The 25,474-nt window shown below is 36.3% G+C and overlaps 1 protein-coding gene across 1 annotated transcript in view; it reads right to left on the reverse strand.

Moving 5' to 3' along the window:
• Positions 1-25,474, reverse strand: part of Pola1 (DNA polymerase alpha 1, catalytic subunit) — a 308,693-nt gene that overhangs the window by 274,500 nt on the left and 8,719 nt on the right. Inside the window, exons 3-16 of the mRNA XM_046425334.2 lie at positions 24,600-24,696; positions 23,478-23,558; positions 17,374-17,489; positions 16,844-16,906; positions 15,896-15,988; positions 15,378-15,465; positions 14,920-15,121; positions 14,201-14,379; positions 7,942-8,054; positions 7,076-7,192; positions 5,282-5,356; positions 4,280-4,418; positions 3,252-3,406; positions 264-348 (exon numbers count right to left, since the gene is read on the reverse strand). Coding sequence (XP_046281290.1) covers positions 264-348; positions 3,252-3,406; positions 4,280-4,418; positions 5,282-5,356; positions 7,076-7,192; positions 7,942-8,054; positions 14,201-14,379; positions 14,920-15,121; positions 15,378-15,465; positions 15,896-15,988; positions 16,844-16,906; positions 17,374-17,489; positions 23,478-23,558; positions 24,600-24,696 — 1,603 coding nt within the window. The remainder of the gene's footprint in view (positions 1-263; positions 349-3,251; positions 3,407-4,279; positions 4,419-5,281; positions 5,357-7,075; positions 7,193-7,941; positions 8,055-14,200; positions 14,380-14,919; positions 15,122-15,377; positions 15,466-15,895; positions 15,989-16,843; positions 16,907-17,373; positions 17,490-23,477; positions 23,559-24,599; positions 24,697-25,474) is intronic.

Consider the following 25,474-nt stretch of genomic DNA (forward strand, 5'->3'; position numbering starts at 1 on the left):
TTTCACACATTGAATTGTAGTACAACTCAATTTCAATTTGATATTACTATAACCTCTCCCAAATAGGCGAACATTAATTTATTCCTTGGCACCTGCCTCATTGCAAAGAAAACTCTGGACAATAAAACTTAGTTTCCATAGCTAAAAACAACCTTAACAGTATGCACTATTTATTCTTGAAAATAATTTTTGAAAAACAAGGTACTGATCTAAGAAAAAACTCAAATCAAGTCTTTAATAAAGTATCTTTAAAAAATACATACCACAGAAGTGTGACTGAAAGGGAGGTTGTGGGGGTGCTTTATCTAATGCAAAATTGTGATGAACCAAAGCTGCTATAGCAATAACCTGCAAAGAAAGGAAGGGGGAAACCACTTATCAGACACCTAATATATATTCTGCACTCTTACTGATATGTAAAACTACAGGTACAACCCTACCCCACCTATCATCTCCCTGCAATTTACATTTGTTGAAGAAACTGAGTTGTTTATCCTATAGAATGCTCCGTGGTATGGATTCTGTTGCTTATATCCTAATAGGGTCACTTTCATTTAACACATTCTGTTTCTGTACTGCCTATAAATTCACAGTTAGATCAAATGACTTTATCAAAACCAGGTTCAACTATTTGGCAAAAATACTTTAGAGGTGCTACTGATTACTTCTATCAGAAAGCACAGACACATAATGTCTATTTTTCTATATTTCAGTGAAATTAGCAGCCACTGTCAATCATGGCCTAGATCCATTATTTCACTGGGGATTAGAAAGTGGTATTATTCCATTTTTCCTTCATTATTTATTAGCTGAAAACCTTCTAAGAACAGAAACTTCACTTCATCAATTATTTGGTTGCCTGAGGTACAGTATGTTTTCCAGAAAAGTCAGGATAATGCTTGATTTGATTCCCTTGTTTATCAGTTTTAAAAATGAGTTAGTTTCCGAGTATCCTTCATAAATGAGCAATGTGGCAGTGTTATTGTTGTTATTATCATCATGAACTCATAAATTTGAGTGTTTCCATCTATTGCAATTATTCTTATCGTGCTCACATTGTCCCACCTTTGGTCAGTAGGATACTCTGCAAGTTGTTTCCTGGGTCCTTCTGACATATCTTCAGTAGATTTTAATATCATCCTTCCTTTCTGATATAACACGATGTTCCAGATTTATCTTAGACATTCTCTGCCTTCATTAAGCCATTTCTCCACAGAGCCCTATTTCCTTTATTAGGAAACAGTCTGTGAAAACCTCACTCTGGGCAGAAGAGAACGGACACTTCTTTTTTAATTTTAACTAAGGACTTATTGAACCTTTCCCAAACACTTAACTATTAACTCCGATCATCTACAGAAATGATTATTTAAAGATCAGGGCTTGGGCTGTAGCTCAGTGGTAGAGCATGCACTCAGCATGCACAAGAGCCTGCATTCATTCAGTCTCCAGCACTACCAAAAATAAAGATGAAATCACATACTAAAAGAATGAAAATATTGTCCAAAATCCTCTTTTAAAAATACCCCCATTTATGTCAAAATGAAGCAAACATAAAGAAACTCCCATTGATCAGAGTAAGAAAACCATAAGGATCAAATGTAACAAGCTGACCACACTGGTGCTCACCTATGGTTCCAGCTACTTGAGAGACTGAGGCAGGGGGCTCACTTGAGCCCAGAAGTTCAGGGCCAGCCTGGGCAACATAGTGAGACCCCATTTCAAAATAATAATGTCAAAAATAAAATAATAATGAATTCAACAGATAGGGAATATACATACGTGTGTGTGTGTGTGTGTGTGTGTATGTATGTGTAAAAACCACCATTTTAAAACTCTTAATGAAATAACTAATTGAGGTAAAATGACTAATTCATGGAGGCATTAGAACAGTAGTTCTCAACTGGGGATAACTGTACCCTCACATTTTCCTCTAAGGAATATTTGGCAATTGCTGGAGGCATTTTTAGACTGTTACAACTAGCAGGGAGAGGGGGTACACACATCTAGCAGGTAGAGGCCACAAACACTGCTCAACATCTCACAACGCAATAGACCACAACAGCACTCCACAACAGCCCAAAACACCTGTAGTGGCAAGGTTAGATGAAAAGCTGATGGAGAAATATACAGTGGTTATCACCATTTGAGCCCACTGACCAATCTTAGCCTCACTAACAGCAGCTTAACCTGACATTATGTGTCTTCCAATATGAAGTACACTCTACTACCTATAAAGTATTTTGGCTAAGAAAACTGAACTTGAATCTAATTCATCCTTTAGAGATAACTTATAGCATATAGATGTATGAAGGATGGAGGAAGAATAGGCACTCTGTTTCTATAAAGGACCAAAAAATAAGTAGTTCAGGCTTTGCAGGCCTCATGGTCTCTGTCATGACTAACTGACGCTGCTGTTGTAGAGCAAAAACAGTTGAAGATATGCTGTGTTTCAAGGAAACTTTATTTACAAAAACAGGTAGTGGGCTGAATTTGGCTCACAGACCACTGTTTGCCAACCACTGGTATAGAGGAAGAAGTCCAATGATACCACAACAGAGCAAACAAATACAGACAGAAAATGGGACATTATATGAGACAACTATCAGTAATTCTTGTAATCATGCAATGTCATTGAAAAGAAAGTGGGGGGAATGGGTGGGAGTTATACCATTTAAAAAGAGATGAAAGTGGCACAAAAATTAAACACCATCTGTGAATCTTGTGTAAATCCCGATTCAAACCATCTGTTAAAAGACATTGTGAGAAACAAAGTCATTTAAGTATGTGCTGGGGATTTCAGACTAAATCAAGGAATCACTGTTAATGTTACTGGGCTTGCTAATGATGGTATATAAGAAAATGTGCATATTTTAAGAGATGTATACAAAGGCACACAGGGTTAAAATGGCATGCTGTTTGAAACTGACTTTAAAATACTTCAAGAGAAAAAAGGGAAGGGAGAAAAACAGGTGTCACAAAATTTGCTAACTGCTGAATATGTGATTGATATAGGGAGTTCATTGTATTATTCTCTGTGTACATTAAAAAATATTTTCAGCAATGTAACTCCTTGAAAAAATCCACAACACCAGACAAAGAAACAAATTCAATTCCTTCTCCAAAATGAAGTTTTGTACTAAATTAGTATTCTTTCCCCTCCAAGAACAATTTTGTTGCAGTAAAGCTATACAAGTTCAGGCCAAGTATTACACCTAAGGAACAAATACAAAATATGTCCTTTTTTTTTTTACCTCATGTTGATGGTTCTTTGCATTCTGCAATGTTTTCATGCTGAAAGACATCACCACAAGTGGAGGAGGACCAATATCCTTAATTACATTCACCAGGTCAGGTTTCAAAGCCATGGCCTCAAATTTACACCAACTGATTGGCTGGTTCAAGAGCTCTGAAAAAAATAGATATAACACATCAATAGCTTTTGTTAACTTAAAAAGAAAAAGTACCATAATTATGACAACTGTGATTAACTGAGATATTCTTCAGTCCTATCTTCTATTAAAAATGACATAACATCTAACTAAAAATAAGCCACATTACTGGATGTGTGTGTATCTATGTTCATTTTCTTGAGAAAAAAAAAGTCCAAACAGGGACCAAGGCTATGGCTCAGTGGCAGACCACTTGCCTAGCATGTGTGAGGCACAGCATTTGATCCTTAGCACCACATACAAAAAATAAGCAAATAAAATAAAGGTATGCTGTCTATCTACAGCTACATTTTTTTTTTTAAATCCAAACAAAGCTTTTTGTAAAATGATCTAAAGAATCCAGGACCCAAGATAGGTTTTAAAAACCCAAAGCACTACCGTGGAGGAATCATAAAACATTTTTAAGAGATTCATGAAGATAAAAGAGTATCTCAGATACAAGTACTAGAAAATATCAAGTAACAGGCAAAACAAGTACTATCCACATTAGGAAGTGATTCTTCTCCCCTCCAAAGGTCAGCAGTTTACTATGGAGAACAGCTGGGCATTATCTGCCAGGTGGGAAGTACATGTAAACAACAGCATAATGGGACGCACCCTGAACAGCTGCCTGTGCTAAGGCCTCCTTCTAGACTAAACTGCCAGGCATTACAGAGATAAAGTGATTCCAAATATACCTACAATCATTCAAGGAAAATCTTGATGAAAAAACACAAAAGGAAATAAACACACTAAAATATACAAACCAATTCCTTAACTTCCCTTTAGGGGAAAAAAAAAAGCACATTTATCAACAACCTACTTAGCATTATGACTAAATTTTTCCTTACGTGGATTTTTTACTTCAAGCCAACAAGGTCCTTTGATCTTTCTGTTCATCAAGAACAGTTCCAAGCTGGATGTGTTGGTTCCAAATACATGAGAAAAAGTTTCTCCTTTCAAATCCTGAGGAAGCTGTGGTACTTCTGCCTAAAAGAGGAAAAAAAATCTTTTTTGTTTAAAACTATTACTTCACATTTTCCAAGTCTATATTTGAAATAAACAAAAGCCTCTCTATGAAGCAGCAGAAGAAACCCCTTTGATACATGTGAAATGTAATTTGCTACAAATGAAATCCAAAACAATTCACAGTAGGAAACAAAAACAATTCACAATGACAAAATAATGCATCTTGATGACACCCATTAGAAGAAAATAGGCCAAGAAGCTCCCCCAAGAGAGAATTTGTGTCCAGAGCTGTACATGCCTCACTGATAAAGAATAGCCAAGTAAGTACCACTCCATTAGAAGAATGAAAGCAATAGAGTGGGACTCATTGAAAAAGCTTCCATCACCACTGCCAAAAACATTTTTTAAAAGTTTCCCTTTTCCAACATTGTGGGATCAAAACACTAGAACAAAGGTAAAAAGAGGTTAAGGTCTAGTTAATTAACACCCTACAGCAATGACCTTGCCTGTCACAGGAGCAAGAGCAAGAGCAGCACTATAATGATGCTACTGACACTCCTCTCTCACCTTTCCACTGCTTACAAGAGACACTTAACAGACTAATGATGTCCAACTCCATCATGTGGCATTCATTCCACTTGACAAACAATTGTGCTGTTTCAAGTTATTTATTTAAAGATGCATACTTGAAAGCAGAGAAAGACAGTATAACCTGTAGACTATGTACTTAAAATTAATTTTATCCATTTCAGTTATTCATTACTGTAAGTCCACCTCAATGAACTGTGGGCTTGAGGAGCTCTGTCAGTACTCCTAGTTGAAAGTTCAAAAGTAGAAAAAAATGCCATTCACCAAAACCAGGTAATTTTCTTTGTTTAACTTACCGAGTATCTAACTTCCAAGTATTGAGATTTTTCGGGAACATCAGGTATCTCAAAAGCATAATTCTTTTCCACTGTCTGGATAAGTAGATGTTTTAAAAAAATCATTAAGACAAAAACTTTTCAAAACGCAAATTAGCCAGCATTACATAAATAATACATTTTCCTATATTAAATCATCAGTAATCTAGCATCCTTATGGGACACAAGAGTAATTAAAGCCAAAAAGGTATCCTTTCACCTTTCAACTAGGACTAAGACACATAGTGACAATGTTAAAAAGACTTCTCTTAGACACTACAGAAATCAAAATATTTGCATTCAAATAGGAGCAAGAAGAGATTTTTTTTACAATGTTAATTCATTAAATCATTTGTCAAGAGACAGGTTGTGGCACATGCCTACAATCCCAGCTACTCTCAGAAGTCTGGGTAGGAGAATCGTGAGTTTAAGTCCAGAGCTATACATGCCTCACTGATAAAACATAGCAAAACATTGTCTCAAAAAATAAAAATTATTTGTCACTAATTGACATTAAGCAACTCCATCTTGCTAGAATAATCAACACTATAATCATAGTTCATATGTAGTAAGTATTGGCTATGTGTCAAGTACTATTCTAATCATTCAATATGAATCAAGAGATTTAACCCTTTTGACAATGCTTGCAATAGGGCCTCATTTGCCAAATAAAGAAACAGGCACAGGGAAGTCACTTGGCACTTGTTCACAGTCAGATACTAGTAAGCAGCAGGGCTAAGACTTAAATCACAAGCAACCTGACTCTAACATTCATATGCTTCACCATTACAACACATTGTCTCTGGAATTTTATGTTTTTAGTTTTTGTTTGCAGTGCTAGGAATAAAACCCAAGGCCTTGTGCATTATTACTTGTGGAAATTTAAAGAAGTGACTCAGCCACAATCCAAAACTTAAGTAGTTAAGAGTGTTAGCTGTATCTTTCGCAACTCAATCCTCCCTTTCTTTCCATCACTATAACTTCCCATATTTTTAGTGGGCTACAGACCCCACAATTATGGCCAAAGGCATCAATATCTCACTAAAATCAAAATATTTTTTCTTTTTTTAGGGGCATTCTCCACTGAGCTATATCCCCAGCTATTTTTATTTTTTGAGACAGGGTCTCACTAAGTTACTATGGTTGGTCTCAAACTTGTAATCCTTCTGCCTCAGCCTCCCAAGTCACTGGAATCAGAGGCATGTGCCACCAACACCAGTTTGGACAATTTGTCATACATATCACACGAATATAAGACTTTCATTCTATCAGAAATAACATCATAGTCCCTGATTTTTAAAACTAAAACTTACTTAACCTTCTAATCAAAATGCATTGGCAATAACTAATTATAAAATCAAAATGTTTTCTTTGCCATTTCAGAATAAAAACATGAAATGTAAGCATTTAAAGTAATTTGCTTTGAGTTATCTATATATTCAAATTCATGACCATTATTTTACAAGCAGTTTAAAAAGAAAGCAAAATATTTTTAAAAATCTAACACAGTTTTTATATTCATGCCTATGAGATTGCCATTCTAGGGGTTCATAACCCACTTGAATCAAAGTGTGAAATATGATATGTCAAGAACTATGTAATGTTTTGAACAACCAACAATAAAAATTTTAAAAAAAGAGATTGCCATTCTATGAGTTAGAGATATGCAGAAGGCACTTTGTATGAAGTAGATATGCAATACCTATTTACAAAATCAAGACATTAACAAACAACAAATTAAGAAAGCTGGGCAAAAATTTACAACCAAATACAAACCTTGGACTTGAACTTCATAATTTTATATTTTGCTGCTATTCTTTCATCAAATTCATCGTAAACATCCTTCATTGTAACTGGAATTTCTGTTTCCTTCCCTGTATTTAGATCAATTTTCTGTTCTCCCGTGGAAAGGAGAAAAGGGAGAAAAAGTATCTGTACATAAGATCTTCTTAACCACCAGAAACCCAAGTTTAAAACAGTTTTCATCCTCACCCATTTAAACACTTAATAGCACAGTCTCAACAATGAGTTCAAAGGCAAAAACAATCCCTAAAAAATACTAAACCCAATGGCTAATTCCTCCCAAAGCATCATAAAGCAAGGCAAAGATGATCAATGCTAAAAAACAATGGGAAAATAAGTATTATAAATCCTGACCAAGATGCTCCACAATTCAACAGAAATGGGGAGGGGCTGATACTGGGAGGGAGCTGGAGATATTAAAAGTCCTAATAAAGAAGAAGCAAATGGAACTGATCTTGTTAAATGGCCACAGGGGAAATATTACAGCTGCCTATGCAACAAGAGCAGGAAAACTGGGCCAAATGCCATGTCACGTTTTAGAGCCTAAGAGTCCCAAGCCCAATTATTATGGAAATGAGGAGTAAGGGAAATATAACATTCTGTATTAAAACTCAGACACTTTTACTCTAACAAGTTGAAAAACTGAGTTCAACTTCATTTCTCTAATTTTCCCATCCTCTATTGGAATTGCTGACAATCAGTGGTCATGAAGCAGGGAGTAAGAAAGAATTGGGGTTGTGAAGAACTGCTACCCTACTGAAGGATAGGGTTGACCTTGGAATAGAGAATGGGTACCATATATAATTACTGAAATCTCAAAGCTAATCACTAATGCTTACCATTTCACGGGGAAGGAAGTACAGTGTTCGCTCAATGTTTTTCACCATGACACAACAGCTCACGTGGGTCTTGGCTGATTCAATAAAAACTTTTCCAAACAGAAATACCACACCTGAAAGAATAAGGGAAAACTTAATTGAAATTGAAAAGAAAACATTTCAATTACACCAAATCATAGGAACAACGTAAAGGCTCACTGAACATGTCCACACATTTATACCTTTGTGATAACATTCTGACAGCAAACATATATAAAACCAGTTCTTTGTTTTTAAAATATTTATTTTTAGTTGTAGTTGTACACAATACCTTCATTTTATTTATTTACTTTTATGTGCTGAGGATCCAACCCAGGGCTGCACACGTGCAAGGCAAACACTCTACTGCTGAGACACAACTCCAGCCCCAAAACCAGTTCTTAACTCAGTACTTACGCCATAGTACACTATCACAGTGGTACAACCCCAGGAAGAAAGGGGATAGAATAATTCTCTAATTTGGTATAAACAGTTTCCCTATAACCAGTATTATCCAGATTAAGAAAAACAAAACAACTATTGTCTAACAAATCTGCTATTACAACCTCTCATGAAAACATGCAAATATGAGAATATCATTCTAAATTTATTTTTTATTTACACTTACTGATAAAAAACAATCTTCATGTATTGGGATACAAACATCAGTATTTTTCTGTATGTAAAGTTGTATTTGGGAAAAACAATTCATCTTGTATCTTATGGTTTGGAAATGAGGTACCCCTCAAAACTCCTGTTGATGCCAAAATATTCAGAAGTAAAATGATTTGATTATAAGAGCTGTAACCTTAACCTAACAGTCCATTCTAGCTTGAATGGACTAACTAAATGGTAACTATAGGGAGGTGAAGCATGGTTGGAGGAATTTGGTCACTAGGAGCCTGCCTTTGAGGTTTATATTTTGTCCCTTGCACCTCAACTCCTCTCTCTTCTTTCTGCCTACCATATGCTAAGCAGCTTTCCTCACTGTACCCTTCTGCCATGATGTTCTGCCACAACTTGGGCCCAGAGCAATAGTCAGTCAGTCGTTCATGGACTGAACCTCTGAAACCATAAGCCCCAAATGAACTTTTCCTCCTCTAAGTTTTCTTGTCAGGTATTTGATCATAGTGATAAAAAGCTGCCTAACACATCTCTTATTCTATATAAACATAAATATCTCACAACAGGGTTCTATTATAATCTATTTCACCCTTTCTATATCACAAGTTACTTAATATATCTAGCTAGGTAGTATTTATACTGTTCCTTTCTCTTCTGCTTCTATTTAACAAATGGTTTACTAATAAAATCAGTAGATATCCTTCTTTTGTGATCCCTCAGAAATATACACAACGAAGTAAAAACATGCCTTTCTAAACATCAAGTTACTGTTCTCCCATCTCTTCAACAGAAAACTAGCCATTAAGAAAGGACTGCTGGGCTGGAGTTGTGGCTCAGCAGTAGAGCACTTGCCTAGCATGTTCAAAGCCCTGGATTCAATCCTCAGCATCACATAAAAATTAATAAAATAAAGGTGTTGTGTCCAATTACAACTAAAAAAATATTTTTAAAAAGGAAGAAAGAAAGGACTCCTAAGATCTGATAGTCAACCCAAGAGATGGTCACTGTAAAAAAAAAATCCCAGGCTCCATGAACTAGACAGCAGTAATCAACATAGCCACTTATCTGAGACACTAAGAAAATTCTGATACATGCAAAGGCTACTGTTCACAAAGCCAATTACCCCAGTTTCACAAGACAGCTCATCATCAGTATTTCCTTTTGTCACTTATTCTAGTAGAAATAAGACTATCTAAGGATTTTCATTTCTGCAGATGATTAAAATTCTTACAAGTGTTGTGTGATTTTCAGCTGGGGTGGGGGAAGTGGGGAAGATAAGGGAGAGGAAAGGGCGGACCATGGGACGATTTAAAGAAAAAATTCACAGTAGCACAGAAATTTAGAAGTCATCCTCATGACAGTTAAAGATGGAAAAACAAAATTCCATGCAAAGAAAAATAAAGACCCTAATATTGGATTCAAAGATTCAAATAGCTCATTTTACAGTCAAACTAATATCACACTTCATGCAACACATTTGACACTGTTTATGCCTCGTTTGCCACAAAAAGATCATGGTAAACAAAGATTACACTCCCCCCAAAGTTACTAGCTGAAACCAGGTGCAGTCAGGATTATTCAACCTTGAAAAAGTCATAATGAAGACAGGATATCTTCCCATATGCAAAGAGTAAGATTCTTTTCATAATTATGGTGCATTCAGCAACAACTGACTGACTTAGAATCTGTAAGAAAGTGAGAAACAATAACAGGGTCTTTGGGAGTACTTCGTTTTTATTAGCAGCATTGATTTCACAAAGCTCAGTGATCATTACCTACTATCACGATGAAACTGTTCAACCCTCTGAAATTAAAGGATTTTTAAAAAAAGCTATTTTATTTAACCCATTGGCATCAAAAACAGAGAAAGATGTGCCACCTCAGAGAACACAACTTGCAAAGTACCACAGAATGGCAAAGTGGACTGACAATGAGAAGCCCCGACTTCTGCCACTGAAGAGTCAACTACTTTTTTTCCCCAGAGCCTGTTTCCTGCTAAGTGAATAACTAGACTAGATAATCTCTGAAGCCTTTTTCAGCACTTGTATGACAAAAAAATATTAACTGAGCTGGCCATCATGGCATGTGCCTGTAGCCCCAGCTACTCAGGCAGCTGAGACAGGAAAACTGCTTGAGCCCATAAGTCTGAGGCCAACAGGGGCAACATAGTGAGATCCCCCATCTCAAAAAAGATAATTGTGAAATGTTACCCTGGGCTGGAGGTACAACTCAGTGGTAGAGTACATGCCCTGGTTCAATTCTTAGCACCACCAAAAAATTTTTCCCCACTATTGATTTTAAAAGCCTATCCATGGCCGGGCGTGGTGATGCATGCCTATAATCCCAGAGGTTTGGGAGGCTAAGGCAAGAGGATCACAAGTTCAAAGCCAGCCTCAGCAAAAAAGCAGGGCGCAAGAAACTCAGTGAGACCCTGTCTCTAATAAAATATCAAACAGGGGTGGGGATGTGGCTCAGTGGTCAAGTGCCCCCCAGTTCAATCCCCAGTACAAAAAAAAAAAAAAACCTATCCATGACACTGGCCTGATATCAGAAATTAATTACTTTGAAAAAAATTTAGTTGTGCCTCCATGTTTCAATCTTAGCCTCCAATATCCCTTACTACAAACTATCACTAATTAAGAAAAATGTCTGTGATGATATATATTTGTTTGGTATCTGACCCATCCAATATAGTAGCTACTTTTCACATGTGGCCATTAAGCACTTAAAAGGTGGCTACTGGTTGAGAAACTGAATTTTAAATTTTACTTCCTTTTAAACAGTATAAATTAAAAGAACTACATATGGCCATTATATTGGACATTATGGTACCTTAGTAGATCCCTGCCCTGTGAAACAATGGTATTTACTAATAAGAGTATAAACCAAAAAACAAACGGTAAAAATAGCAAACTCTTTTTCACAAACAGTTTAGCTGTGGATGGACACAATATCTTATTTTTATGTGGTGCTGAAGATCAAACTCAGTGCCCCATAAATAATAGGCCAACACTTTTCCACTGAGCTAAAACCCCAACCCAGAACTGTTGTTTAAGGTTCTGATCCTTGGCAACCAACGCTGGTAATGATGCTTTATAGGCACTTACTTGGGAGGGGGTCACCATCCACTTTTGTTTTACTCATTCTTATTTCACACTGCTACAAGAATTTAGGAAGCAAACTAAATAATGGCAGCAAATTCAACTCTGGTGCTCTGTAACTCTCCATGTGCATCCACCAGACTGTCAATCACTGTGTAGTTTATTTCAGAGACCATTTACTGCATGCCTACTATGGACCTGGCATTGTACTGAATACTGGAAATGAAAGATTTCTAGCAGCTTAAAGGCTTTGGGATAGAGAAAAAAACTGATTCAGATCATTTCAAAATCAGATGACAAAACTACAATGAGAAAGGGTATGATGGGGTCATAGGACTCTAAGGTCCATCTAGAGGTTTAGGAAAACTTTCAGGAAATGACAACTGAGCTGAATCTTGAAGAATGTGTCAGATAAGGGCATCCCAGTCAGACAAATACTATGAGTAAAGGGACACGCAGGAGCAATTTCTAGGGCAAAAATTCATAGACAGCAGGCATCAAAAACCTTGCTAAGGAGCTTGGACTCTATGTTATAAGCAATAGCTACTGAGGATTTTTTTAAATGAGGAAATGATATAGTCAATGTTACTCTTCTGATCAATCACTCTGGCAGTAATGTGGAAGATAACAGTTTAGAGATCAATTAGGAGGCTGGTACAATGAATTCAGTAGGCAAGAAGGGTTCAGGGCACCAGTTATGAGATAGATTATCCACTTTAGAAGGAGTAAACTAACAAGTGAGGAAAAGGAGGGAATCAAGGATGGCTTCCAGGTTTCTGGTTTTGATGGAACCATTAACCAATGGGTTAATAATTAATCAAATCTATAAGGTCCCTTTTACCATGCAAGGAAACATCACAAGCTCCAAATATTACTACATGGACATCTTTAGTGAGAGGGGTCATTATGCTACCTATTACACCTCTCAGTTCCATGAAGTTGAGAAGTTCTCTCGGAGGTCTTAGAAAACAGGAAGAAGACAAAAAAAAAAAAAAAACAGGACTAAAAAAAAATCCCAGAATTAACAGGCAGCTACTCAAATTCAGAGATGAGAAACAAATGAGATATGTCAAAATTATTTTGCCTCCTATCTTTTAGGCAAAGGGTAAAGATTAAAAACAGAGAATCTCCACTATTTCTGTTTAATGAAAAAACATTCATTTGGAGGTAATTTTTAAATTTTAAAAAAAGTTATCCTGAAGAACTGAAATAATACATATTCAATTTGGTTAAAGAGAAACAGGCCCAGAAGCACCACCAGAAATATATTTGTTCAATTTGAGGAGGGTCTTTTCTAACAGTTACTGTTGTTAAAAATGGAATGAGCCTCCTCTGTCATCTTAAGGGCATTCTTGGCTCCTGTAAGATGATTTTTTTTTCCTCTACAAAGAGGGAGTTAGTAAGACCCCCCTCATCAGAAGGTCAGGCCTGTGAATTCTAAAAGAGAATAAACTTTTTGTTCCATTTGTTGTGTGGCCCTCTTCTTCAATTTATTCCCAGCATTTTGTGAATCAAGAATTCACAATACTAGCTCATTAGGATGACCTGGGAATCAGTCTTGATTTCTCCTTTCCATCAATGCTCAGATTCAATCCATCAACAAGTTTGTATCAAAATACTTGTTAAATGCCTTCATTTCTCTCCTTCCCAGCCTCCAGGGTCCAAGTAACTAGTACCTCTGCCCTGGAATGACTGATCTCCAGGGCTTCCATAATTTCCTACCACCCCACTCTAGCTCACCCTTCTACAGCTATATATACAAGCATGCACACACAGAATAACATGCCTGTTATTCTCTTCACAGACAAGAGAATTCCTGTTGAAATGCAAAGTCAATTATGGGACCATCCATCATTATGTGGCCTTTTACCTTTATCTCCAACTTCACTGCATACCAATCTTATCACTTGATAACTATGCTACTATCACACAGGCCACCTTCTTCATGTCAGTCCTTCCCACTTACTGGATTCTTAGCTGAAATGTCCTTTCCTCGACTCTGTATGTGCCTCACATCTTAGCCCAGGGATCATCTCTTAAGACAGGCCTTCACTGAGCATCCTACAACTAACTCCCTTTTACATCAGTTTCTTTTATTTATAGCCAATTTCTCCCCACCCACTCCCACCCCATTAAAATATAAGCAACATTATAGCATAGGGAATTTGTGCAGTTTGTTCACCCCCTCTCAGTGCCTTAAACACAACATGTGTCCAATTTGCTAAATAAAGAGACAAATTAATGACTGATTCCATTTGCAGTATAATCCTGCAACTTCAGATACATCGATGGCAAAGTACAAGCACATTCAAAAATCACAAATAACTGATTTTTGGAATAAGCATTTTAAGGACTATTCACACCACAGGGTGGCTCACGCACTTTACAATGAACAAGTACTGCTCTCCTATAACACACTTACATGAGGGCAGAGCCTGTGCCAATCTTCATCACTAAATATTTAAGGGAAAACTTGCTACTCCATCAAGACATATGGTTACTTTATCTTTGATTACCTGGTTGGTTGTACTGATCTTCATAAGCATCCAACCAATAAAACTGGAACACTTGTTCTTCATCTGTCCCTTTTACCAATGGGAGTTGACTGGAATCCACTTGAATTTCTTGTGCTGAGAAACTGCTATCATTTTCCTGATCAATGCCCCAACAAGAGTCATCTGGGAGAAAACTTCCCCTGCAGAAATCAAATTTTCCAAAACTTTTCAAAATCTAACAGAGTAGGGCTGGTGCTACTGCTCAGTGGCAGAGCGCTTGCCTAACGTGTGAGGCACTGGGTTCAATCCTTAACACTGCATAAAAACCTAAACAAATAAAGGCATGCTGTCCATCTACAATTATGAAAACTTTTTTTTTTTTTTAATCTTGGCTGGGACAGTAGCTCAGTGGTAGAGAACTTGCCTAGCACATGTGAGCCACTGGGTTCAATCCTCAGCACCACATAAAAATAAATAAATAAAATAAAGATATTGTGTCCATCTACAATGAAAAAAAATTTTTTTTAAAAATCTAACAGAGGGGCTGGGGATGTGGCTCAAGCGGTAGCGCGCTCGCCTGGCATGTGTGCGGCCTGGGTTCGATCCTCAGCACCACATGCAAAGATGTTGTGTCCACTGAAAACTAAAAAATAAATATTAAAAAATTTAAAAAAAAAAATCTAACAGATTAATTGGAGTGCTATCTGCCAGGGAAAAAAAATACCAGAAAATGCTCTTACAAGCAAGACGTGGTCTCTTTCCTAGGATCCGCCTTATGTTTCATCCTCTCTGCTGGCTCACTCTCTTGGTCCCAAGTCTTGGCAGCCATAGGCTTCATGTCCACCTCCTCAGCTTCCATGGGCTCATCAAAGTCACCATCTTCAAACTCCATTTCCCCTGACTCACACTCATCTTCCGGACACTCTGGCTGCACCAGCTCTCCTGTAGACATCAGCATATATTCCTGTCACATGCTAGTACCTGGAGCACAATGGTTTACCCAACACTGAAATATCAGCACATCCCTTTTCCTACACTTGTATTTCTCTTTAGTCTCCAAATTGGATGTTTTTAACTTTTAGTGCTACAAATCCAAATCTTTCACACTTAGACTTGCCATCACAATACCTCCACTTCTTCTACTGCTGTAAAAACAACTGCTCAACACCCTTGCACTTCTGCCTGACATCAGACTTACCAGCAAATTCAGTTCGTTTAAGAGGAGCAGGAGTTAATGAAAGCTCCTTCCTGGCGACAGGGGAAGCAGTTTTTCCTGAAGGAATTGCCTGTAAACATTTTTAAGTGTTTAGTCACTTAGACTTGCATACTAAAAATATGTAACTGTCCTACCCTGACCAAAGATAATGACAGTTCCCATTTATAAAAAGATTTTATGTATTATTAATGTAACAGCTTCAATTATTTTACTGTTATCTAGATTTACAGAAAAAAATACTTGTTTCCAGGAGGAAAATTATTGCATTTAGCACAGTTGTAATACCTATAATAAACACATATTAGTTACTACAAAATTTACTATGAAAAAAGCAGGCACATGCTATTTTTGAAATACACAAAACTATATATTGAATGGCAGTCCTAATTTTTAAAAAATCAAAAATAAATTCAAAGCCATTTCCTTCACATAGAAAAGCAAAAATAAATAAATTTAAAACAATATCATAAATCAAGATAGGGTATCTCTATACACTTTACCTTGGGAGTGTACACAGCAAAAGGATTCAGAGAAGCTCCAGTAGATCTTTTCTTCTTAGGTATTATTACAGGTGGAAGAGTTATTTGAGGTTTCTAAAAGGAAGGGTAAGACAGACATTCACTGCCATGCTTGGTTTACCACGTAACAGATAAAGTGCATTTCTTCGATCACTGAAACCCAATAAGCATTTTTCCTTCCCTGCCCCCCCCCCAGGATCTATGTTCATACACTGTGGTTACTATAGCAACAATACTACAGAAATCACTAGAAAACCTGAATAGATACTGAATCCACCCCTCAGCAATCCTTTTCTTTTTAAAATTTAACACAGTCTTTCACTTATCCTTCCAGAATATTACATTTAAAAACAATCAAGATACATATGACTGCACAGTGTTGATGCTAGATTATTTTGATCTATGGTCATTTAGAAAGAAATACACTTCTAAATAAACACTTAGCCTTTATGAGAAATGGCCAAATTTCAAATTCACAGTGTAGGTGAGCCTATTTGAGTTCTATCAGGAATAGGACACTAACTCTTTCTTCACTCCCACTCAGAATTAAAGACAAGGATCTTATGCCTGATTGTGTAGACTGACAGGCTTCAATCTATTTAGGGAACATATGCTATAGCAACTGAACACAAGCAATGAGCATTCACAGAACTGACTCCTGAGTGTATTCTTACTACTTCCAACATACACCCACACAGCCCCATCTACATAATCACATAGCTGTAACAGCTAGAAACTACTCACCTAAAATGGTGAGAAGAAACTAACTGGAAGATTTTATTTTTGTTTTTATTTTTGTGGGATATTTCTTTTGGTGGTACTGTCCTTGCATTTTTTAAATTCTAGCAAAAGTCTATTCCATACAACTTCTGAATTATTTCTAGAACCTATGTTCCCTGCACATTTTATAACTCCCAGAGAATCACTTACCTCAGTGTTCAGATCTTGTAGAATGTCACCTAGCAGTTCATCCTTAGACAAATCTACAGCTTTCTAGAGATTATAAAGGAAGGCAAAATGAGAAAGCCCTGCACATTAAATTTTCACCCAGACCACACACATGACTATGAAAGGAAGAACCTAACCAATCAGTCCTTACCTCTTCATTTCATTCACTCTAAGTGCTCAAATCTATTCAGATTTTAACTACCACCTGTGTATACGTAAATTCTAAATTTATAGCTCCCATCCTCTATTTTAATTCTCATTCCATGATCTTCCTGCTAGTCACTGAAATGAAACACACTTTCAATTCAGTTTTCCTGTTCAATCTTTCTTTTCTATGTCCCAAATTCTAATCATTGAGGTGCTTAAATCATTTGAAAACTAAAGTCAACTTAGGGAGTGAAGCTGGGAAAATGTTATTTAAATATGTATTAAGTTTCTAATATCTGTATAATCATATACTAAATTCATTTCACAAAGGAAAAGACAAAATATACAGAAACCATGAAACTCACATCTGTGCTTTTCTTTCCAGCACTGGCAATGAACATTGACTTGATATTGTTTGGTTTTGTCACTGCAAGTTTCTTTACATTCTTCTTGTCTCTGTTGCGTGCTTTAGCATCCTTTCCTATTGGAATATATATTATTTAGAAACACAAAAGGTCCCAGTTCAAATTGGAAAACAAAAAGCCTAGTAGTCACTTGTTCTCCATATATGGGAATTTGGGAAGAAAATATTAAGACTTCAAAATACAAATATATGAAGATTTTACACAAGGTACATAAAGAAGAAACTTTAAAATAAGCTAAATTCAAAAACTTGGGCTAAACATTATTACAAAAACTGATAAAACACAAGTTAAATATCAGGATGAGTTAAGTGTGACTATTTAATTGCTAACGTTAGTGTGACTAAAAAGCCTTTTTTTAAGTGAGACAAGAGGGCTGGGGTTGTAGCTCAGTGGTAGAGCACTTGCCTGGCACATGTGAGGCACTGGGTTCAATCCTCAGCATCACATAAAAATAAATAAAATAAAAGTATTGTGTAAAAAAAGTAATATAGGAAAAATAAAGCCAAGCTGGAATCAAGAGATTATCCTAGTAACCTTCATGAGATCATATCTTTGATTTTATATGTAATTTGACAGAACAACTTAACTGTAAAGAAATGGAATTACCAGTTATGATACTGCAGCATCCCGATTTCCATTTTTATGAGAACAGCAACTAGACACATGCAACTATGTCACATTAACACTAAACAGCACAGAGGCATTTGCTCATTAAAAGAAAACTTTTGCCATTTATTCTCTTCTGACCATGTGTAAATCAACTTTCCTAATACTGTCAATTTTAATCTCACTTTCTGATTCATCCCAAAATAGTCTCAATCTCAAAAAAACTAAATGAATAATTAAAATAGTGTGGTAGTGGCATATACATAGAGAGACCAGATGAGTAAAAAATACAATCTAGAAAAAAGATCCCATCACATATGGAAATTTAGCATATAATAAAGGTGACAACTTATATCACTTGGGGAAAAATAGATTTATAAATAAATAGTGTTGGCTAGCCATTTGTAAGATCCATATAAACACCAAAAGGAAATTTTAAAAATAAAACTGTACAAGTACTTTAGAAAAGCAAATTCCTTTGTAACCTGGGTATAGTAAAAATCTAACACTAATTCAAAATCCACTTTCAAGGAAAAAACAGATTGATAACTTCAATTACACCAGAAAAGGAATTTAAAGAAAAACCTGGAGAAAATATTTACAATATGTATCACAGATAAAGTATCCATTACCCTGACAAACATTTCCCTGATATAAAGACCTAAAACAACCAATTGAAATTCAAAAGGAATGTGAGCAATAAATACAAAGTTTTATGAGAAGATCCACAACTTTATGTATAAAAGAAATGCAAATGAACACCACACTGAGATGCCATTTCTTGCATATCAAACTGGCAAAAATTCAGCTTAACATACTATCAGCAGGGCTTTGGGGAAATACACACTCAGACACTGTTCATAGGAGGGTACAAAAGGACAACTCCTAGAAGAACTTGAGAACTTGGCAATGTCTTGTCAATGCCTAATAAAAATTTTGTGAGCATTTACTCTCTGAGCCAACAATTCCACTTCTAGGAATTTTCCAAGGAAAACATGATATGCACAAGAGTTACTGGATATGTGGCATTATTTGTAATAACAAATTATTGAAAATAAATGTCCACCCAAAATAATTATTTTAATAAACGATAGCGTATCAATATAATGGAGTACTATGCAGCCATAAAGACATAAATAAGAAAAATCTGTTAAGTACTAATATGAAGTGATTTTCAGAATATCTTAGGTGAAAAAAGCAAACTACAAAACTATCTATAGATGGTATCTTTTGTCTAAGAAAGAAAATAGAAATACGTACACACAATTCCATTCCTAGGTATATACCCAAAAGAAATGAAAACAGGTATTCAAACAAAAGCTTCAACATACATGTTCATAGCAGCATTAAAAAAGGTAGATAACTCAGTGCCCATCAACTGATGAATGGGTAAACAAAATGGGCAACACACATCCAGATAATATTATTCAGCCACAAAAAAGAATAAAGCACTAATACATGCTATAGCATGGAAGAAACTTTAAAACATTATGCTAAGTGAAAGATGCCAGACAAAAAAAGGTTACATATTGTATGATCCCAGTTATATAAAACGTCCACAACAGGCAAAACCATAGAAGCAGAAAGCAGATTAATGGTTGCCAGATGCTGAGGGAAGGAAGACTAGAGAGTGATTGCTTAATGAGTATGGGGTTTCCATCTGGGGCAATGAAAATATTCTGAAATTAGATAATGGTGATGGCTGCAAACACTGCAAATGTACTAAATGTCACTAATGGTAAATTCTGTGATATGTATTCTACCACAATAAAAAACAGGCATTTTTCACATGGCAAGGCTATGAAAAGGTTTACAGGACATTTGTAAAATATGTGAGACCAGAGAATTGCATGAAAGAACTTGTATCTTTATTGAGACCAACTGGAGCAGTTTGAAGACAGAATATACTTAATGGTTAAAATGTTTAGTATGCAAGGGGGCTGGGGTATGGGGATATAGGTCAGTTGGTAGAGTGCTTGCCTTGCATGCACAAGGCCCTGGGTTCAATCCCCAGCACCCCCCCACACACACACACACACACACAGTTTAGTATGCAGAAATCCACAATTAGTTTATTGTGCTTTTCCAGTTATTTTTCTTCATTTGGACTTGACCAATATTTTTCTCTATTTGAAAACAGCATGCCAGGGACTGGATTCACACCATAAAGAACTGACCTTATACTCAAAACTACAATTTCTTATAAGTTTTTTAAGTGGATTTCAGAATTCTGTTTGCCTTCATAATATCTTGTGACCTTACGTGGGCTCTTAGTGAGGTTCACTGAAACAATGGGGATTTGTGGGTGAATGGCAGTGGCAAAGCATAAAATAAATTTCTAAGACTAGCTGTCTTCCAGAATATCAACTCATTCTCTTTACTGATGTATTGCCAAAACAGATAACAATATGAAAAGAAACAGTGGTGGCTCATTTATTCAACAAATACTGCATACTTCTTTCATGTCTGCTGCTGTGATCAGCCCTGGAGTGAGTGGGACATGGGTCCTTTCTTTGAGAAGCTCCTTAACCAGTCCAACTTCCTAATTTGCAGCTGACCAAAACTAAAATCTACATAGGTGATTGGGACTATGTCAAGTTGATATAATTAACAATATAGCCATAACACAGGTCTCCTTGATTCTGGGACATAATACAGTAAATGGGTTCATTCTATCTTCCAGGACGCATATAAACTACAAATACACAATTTGCCACAATTCTACAAAAGGGTCCCAGTGTATAGAGTTTCTACACTACAGTTTGGCAGAAACTGGTCCATTCATACTCTAATGGATGGATGAATGAATAAATAACATCCCATGTGAGGGAAAACCAAACATATGTTTTTTTAATAACTGTGAACAAAGGAAAGATAAACCAGAAATTAATTAAAATGGTTATTTACAGAGATGGGTAGAAATAAGACAGAAGGCATAGGAATAAGAGCAAGACTTTTCTGTATTTATCTCTTGATATCATTTTGATTTTGACATTATATAGTTATTTTATAATATTGTAAAAAGTTAAAGACTTTTAAAAATTTGAATACAAAAACAAATGAACCTATAAACTCTCACAACAAATCTTTAGAGGGCTATACGCCAAGAACAAGTAAAATTGCAAAGAAATCATAAACTTTACTTAGAAAGGTTGTTAATAGAGGGCTGAGGTTTTGGCTCAGAGGTAGAGTGCTTGCCTAGCATGCATAAGGCACTGGGTTCGATCCTCAAATAAAATATATTGTGTCCACCTATAAGTAAAAAATGTACCTTAAAAGAAAACAAAAACAGAAAGGTTGTTGATTTAGTAATTCTAAAACAACTGTGTATATTTCAGAAAACAAGGATTTTCATTGAAAGTGTAAAAATATGAATTGAGAAGATGAATTCAGTAGTATTGGACTGGGATAAAATTTATCAGTATGAATTCAAAACATACATAATTTCCTAGTTCTGTTCACCAGAAGGGCCTAGAAGCTAGAAACCATCATACCCCAAGAGCAATAAACACATCGTTCTCCCAGATCTGAATAACATTCCCCATGAAAGGAACCAGATGATGGCTAGAAACAGTTGATTCCAAGTCTGGTACAGGAAGAGTACAAGGTAAACTTTGAACATCTTCTCAGCCCTGATAGCTAGGAAATGCTCAGACTGATTGGATCACATCAAAAGGATGCAGGCAACAACTAAAAGGGGTTTCACTCCTACCAGCTAAATCTGGGATAATTTGAACACTGAAAGGAGAAATGGTAGCACTAAATTATAACAGTAAATTTTCTAGAAACCCGTGAGTTTGAAGTGATAATTTTAAAAAGGAAAGAAGCTGAGTGCAGTGGCATGCACCTGTAGACCCAGCCACTAAGGAGGCTTAAGCAGGAAGATCACTTGACCCAGAAGTTCAAGGCCAGCCTGGGCAATGTAGCAAGACTCTATCTCAAAAATAATAGAATAAAATTTAAAAGGAGAGAATCATCAACAGATGCCGAATGCACTGGGTGAAAATTCATGGGAAAATGGGATATACACATGGTCTCAAATTATCACCACTTATTTGCATTAATCATAAAGGGGGAAAGGTAGCTTTAGAAGAAATCTGACATATCATCTTAACCAGGAGATCAAATTTATTATCAACACTAAGGGAATGGAATGCTCTTTACAGAGGGCATGAATTCAGGACCTTGTGTATGCAAAGCAAGTCCTGGGTCAATTTCCAATACTCGAGAAAAAAAAAAAAAAAAGCTACAAAAGACCTTACTCAGCAAACTGGACACATATTACTATAGACAATGATAAATGATAATGGTACTGTGGTTAAGCAGATGAGAGCCTTTATTCTTAGAAAGGGACTTCTGAAGTTCAAAAATTTCACCAACAATTAGTCTGTGTCAGTGGTTGGAAAGGGGAGAGGAAACAAATGTTGCAAAACATTAATGTGCAAATGAGAGTCCACTCCCTCTGTAAGAGCATGATAGCAGAGATGTAAGGCTTTGTGGCCAAATAAAATCTGTAACATGATTATATATTCTTTATATTTATCTTTTTTCAAAAAACACACTTTGGGGGCTGGGGATATAGTTCAGCTGGTAGAGTGTTTGCCTCCCATGCACAAGGCCCTGGGTTCAATCTCCAGCACCAAACACACACACACACACTTTGGAAACATAAAAACCTTTCCTTAGCTCAATGGCTGTATAAAAACAGATATGATTTGATGATTTGGGGGGCTGTTAATGGAGAATGTTCTAAAATAACCTATGGTGATAGCTGCACAATTCTGTGATGAATTTTATACTTTAAATGAGTGAATTACATAGCATCTGAGTTATATCTCAAAGAAGTGGTTTTTTTCCCCAAAAATTAAGCCATAGTTTGCTGACCCCTGATCATCTATCACTTGGTGGTAGAAGACCAATTAACAAACTAAACCCAAAAAAAAAACAAGGAGTACTTCCCATTCTCATTTTACAGAACTAAACCTGACTTGTTTACCTGAAAAAAAAAATGCCAAGATTGTACAGTTAAGAAAATTTAACACATTCATTCATATCATTTTAAATTTCAATTAAACAAAGCAAGCTGAATACACTAGTTCTAAACTTTATTATTGTACTGTACAATTATTGAAGAGCTAAAATTCTGAGTTCATCATTTCAGTAGGAATTAAAACACATCACTTACTATGGCGGTCCTCAATATCAGCAACTCTAAACTGACCATTGGACTAAAAATTTCATACTTTCTGGTACTGTTTTTGTTTCTTAAATTTAATTTTCTACACAACTGTGATTCTCTCACTGTCAGAACATATACTCTATCTAAAAATAATTGTGTAGGCTCTTCTCCCTCAAAAGGAGACTGTTTCAGAATACCAAGTCATCTTAAAAGTTTAGACAATTCTTTAAATCTCAAAATGACATTCTCTTGTAGGTACCTTTCTCACTGGTATCAAGAGCATTATCTTCAAGATCATCATCAAAAATCTCTCGGCCGTCTTCCACATAACCAATACCATCTGCAGGAACAAATTTTAATATTGGGATCAAGTTTTCACAAGTCATCAACAATATTTTAGCCATGGCAAAAAGAATACTTTTGTACCCACTCAGATGTTCTCCTAATCTGTTCCATTTATAAGTGCAGCAGAATCCTATTCAAACAGGTCTCAGACAAGGCAGGTCATCCACACAGCAGATGTGGCATCAAAACCAAATATATACTATACCTAGCTAGGTGAAACAGGGAAATGATCTGGTCCCACAGGATCAAAAACTTAGCCACAAAAGCTTGCTTCACAGGTATTTTACTCTACCAGAAGAATTTTTTAAAAGCCCAGAAAGGCACCCTAGTCTACATGGGAAAATTAGAATATAGCTGAGCTCTATTACAGAAATAGAAACATAATCACAGACACAGTCTATATCTCCTTCCTGTGGTCAGCAATCACATAAGCAGGAAGCTTTATACAAGGGACAGAAGAACAGTAGAAAAGAACCTGCTTTTACAGTACTTTCCATTGCTCATATTACCTCTCATACCTAAAACTTCATGTGCTCCTCACAGCAATCAGGGAGATAGTTTTCTTATCTCCATTTATAGAATAAAAACTTGTGGCTCAGTGGCATTAAGTAACTTGGCCACAGTCACACAGTTGCAAAGGATAAAAGAGAACCTCAACCTCTGTCGCTTAATTCAGATGCTGTGTTTTGGCCCCACAGTAGCAATTCACTCCAATTCACCCTCCTCCCAATTCACCCTTCCCCACTTTGGTGTTGGGGGTTGAATGCAAGGTCTCATGCATCTTCACAGTTCCCACAGAGTCGTTTCCTGGATGATTTTTACTATATCTTGAGGTATGTGCCTTGATTCTCCAAAATGTTGCCAAATCAACTTCTTATTGTTCTGCTTCCTCATCCTCAAATAACTAAAAATGATCCAAACCAAAGGTATGATTCTAACAATGCCTTCCCTCCACCCAGGCACAGTAGAAACTCCACATGAAAACCTACAAAAAGCAACTAACACAGTGCCTGGCAGATAATTTCCTCCTACATACCATCATCCACAATCCAGTCATCATCCTGCCGTGCCTGAACCAGCTTCGAATACTGTTCTTCATCAACTTCTTCATAAACACTTGTGAAGTCCTCGATCTGCCATTATACAAGTTTGAGAAAAAGCTTCAAATGGAGTGAAAGTGTTAAACAATTCTTATGAAAAAAAATTGTCAAATTGAAACTGGAATGGCAGCCTGACGGAGAAGCTGCAACCAAATCATGAGTTCTGACATTCAACACCACTACAGGGTTTTCCTTAAATAGACATCAATTAACTTAGTATTCCTTTTAGGTGGGTGTTAACATAAGATATTAAATGATTCCATTAGCATAATATACTTGTCACACCATCAATTACTCATCTACTTCATAAAAAACAAACTGAATTATAGCCAATTCTTCATTAGCTGCTTTGGGGATTATTCACTTGTAATTTCTAGACTGGTTGCTCCTATACTTAGCAAACCTGTAAGGCATACCACCTCTTTCTCCACTAGCTGATGGATGTTCTACAAATAGACAACAATTTTAATGCCTGTTTGACTAAATAAAATGCAAAAGGAAAATCTCCCTCATCCATCCCCCTACAAAAATTTGGCAAAACAAGCATATTCTTCTATAAGCAAACAAGAAAAGGCTTTTGAGTGTTCACTCTTTGCTTCACCACTGATCCTCCACCACTCTCAGGTTTTGAAACTGCACAAGGACTTATATGCTGAACTGTTTGAAAGGCAAGTCCAGAGAAAGTAGCCACACTAGCTGCCTGACTGTCAAAGGGTCATAGTACCATGAGCTACTGGTACAACTAAAGCAGAATACCTCTGCACAAAATAACAGATGTACACCACTGTTGCCACTGCCCATGGTAATGGGC

Source organism: Marmota monax, unplaced genomic scaffold (assembly GCF_021218885.2).
Source record: "Marmota monax isolate L192 unplaced genomic scaffold, Marmota_monax_Labrador192_F-V1.1 WCK01_AAM20220418_F8-fsc00075, whole genome shotgun sequence".
Classification (NCBI taxonomy): Eukaryota; Metazoa; Chordata; class Mammalia; order Rodentia; family Sciuridae; genus Marmota; species Marmota monax.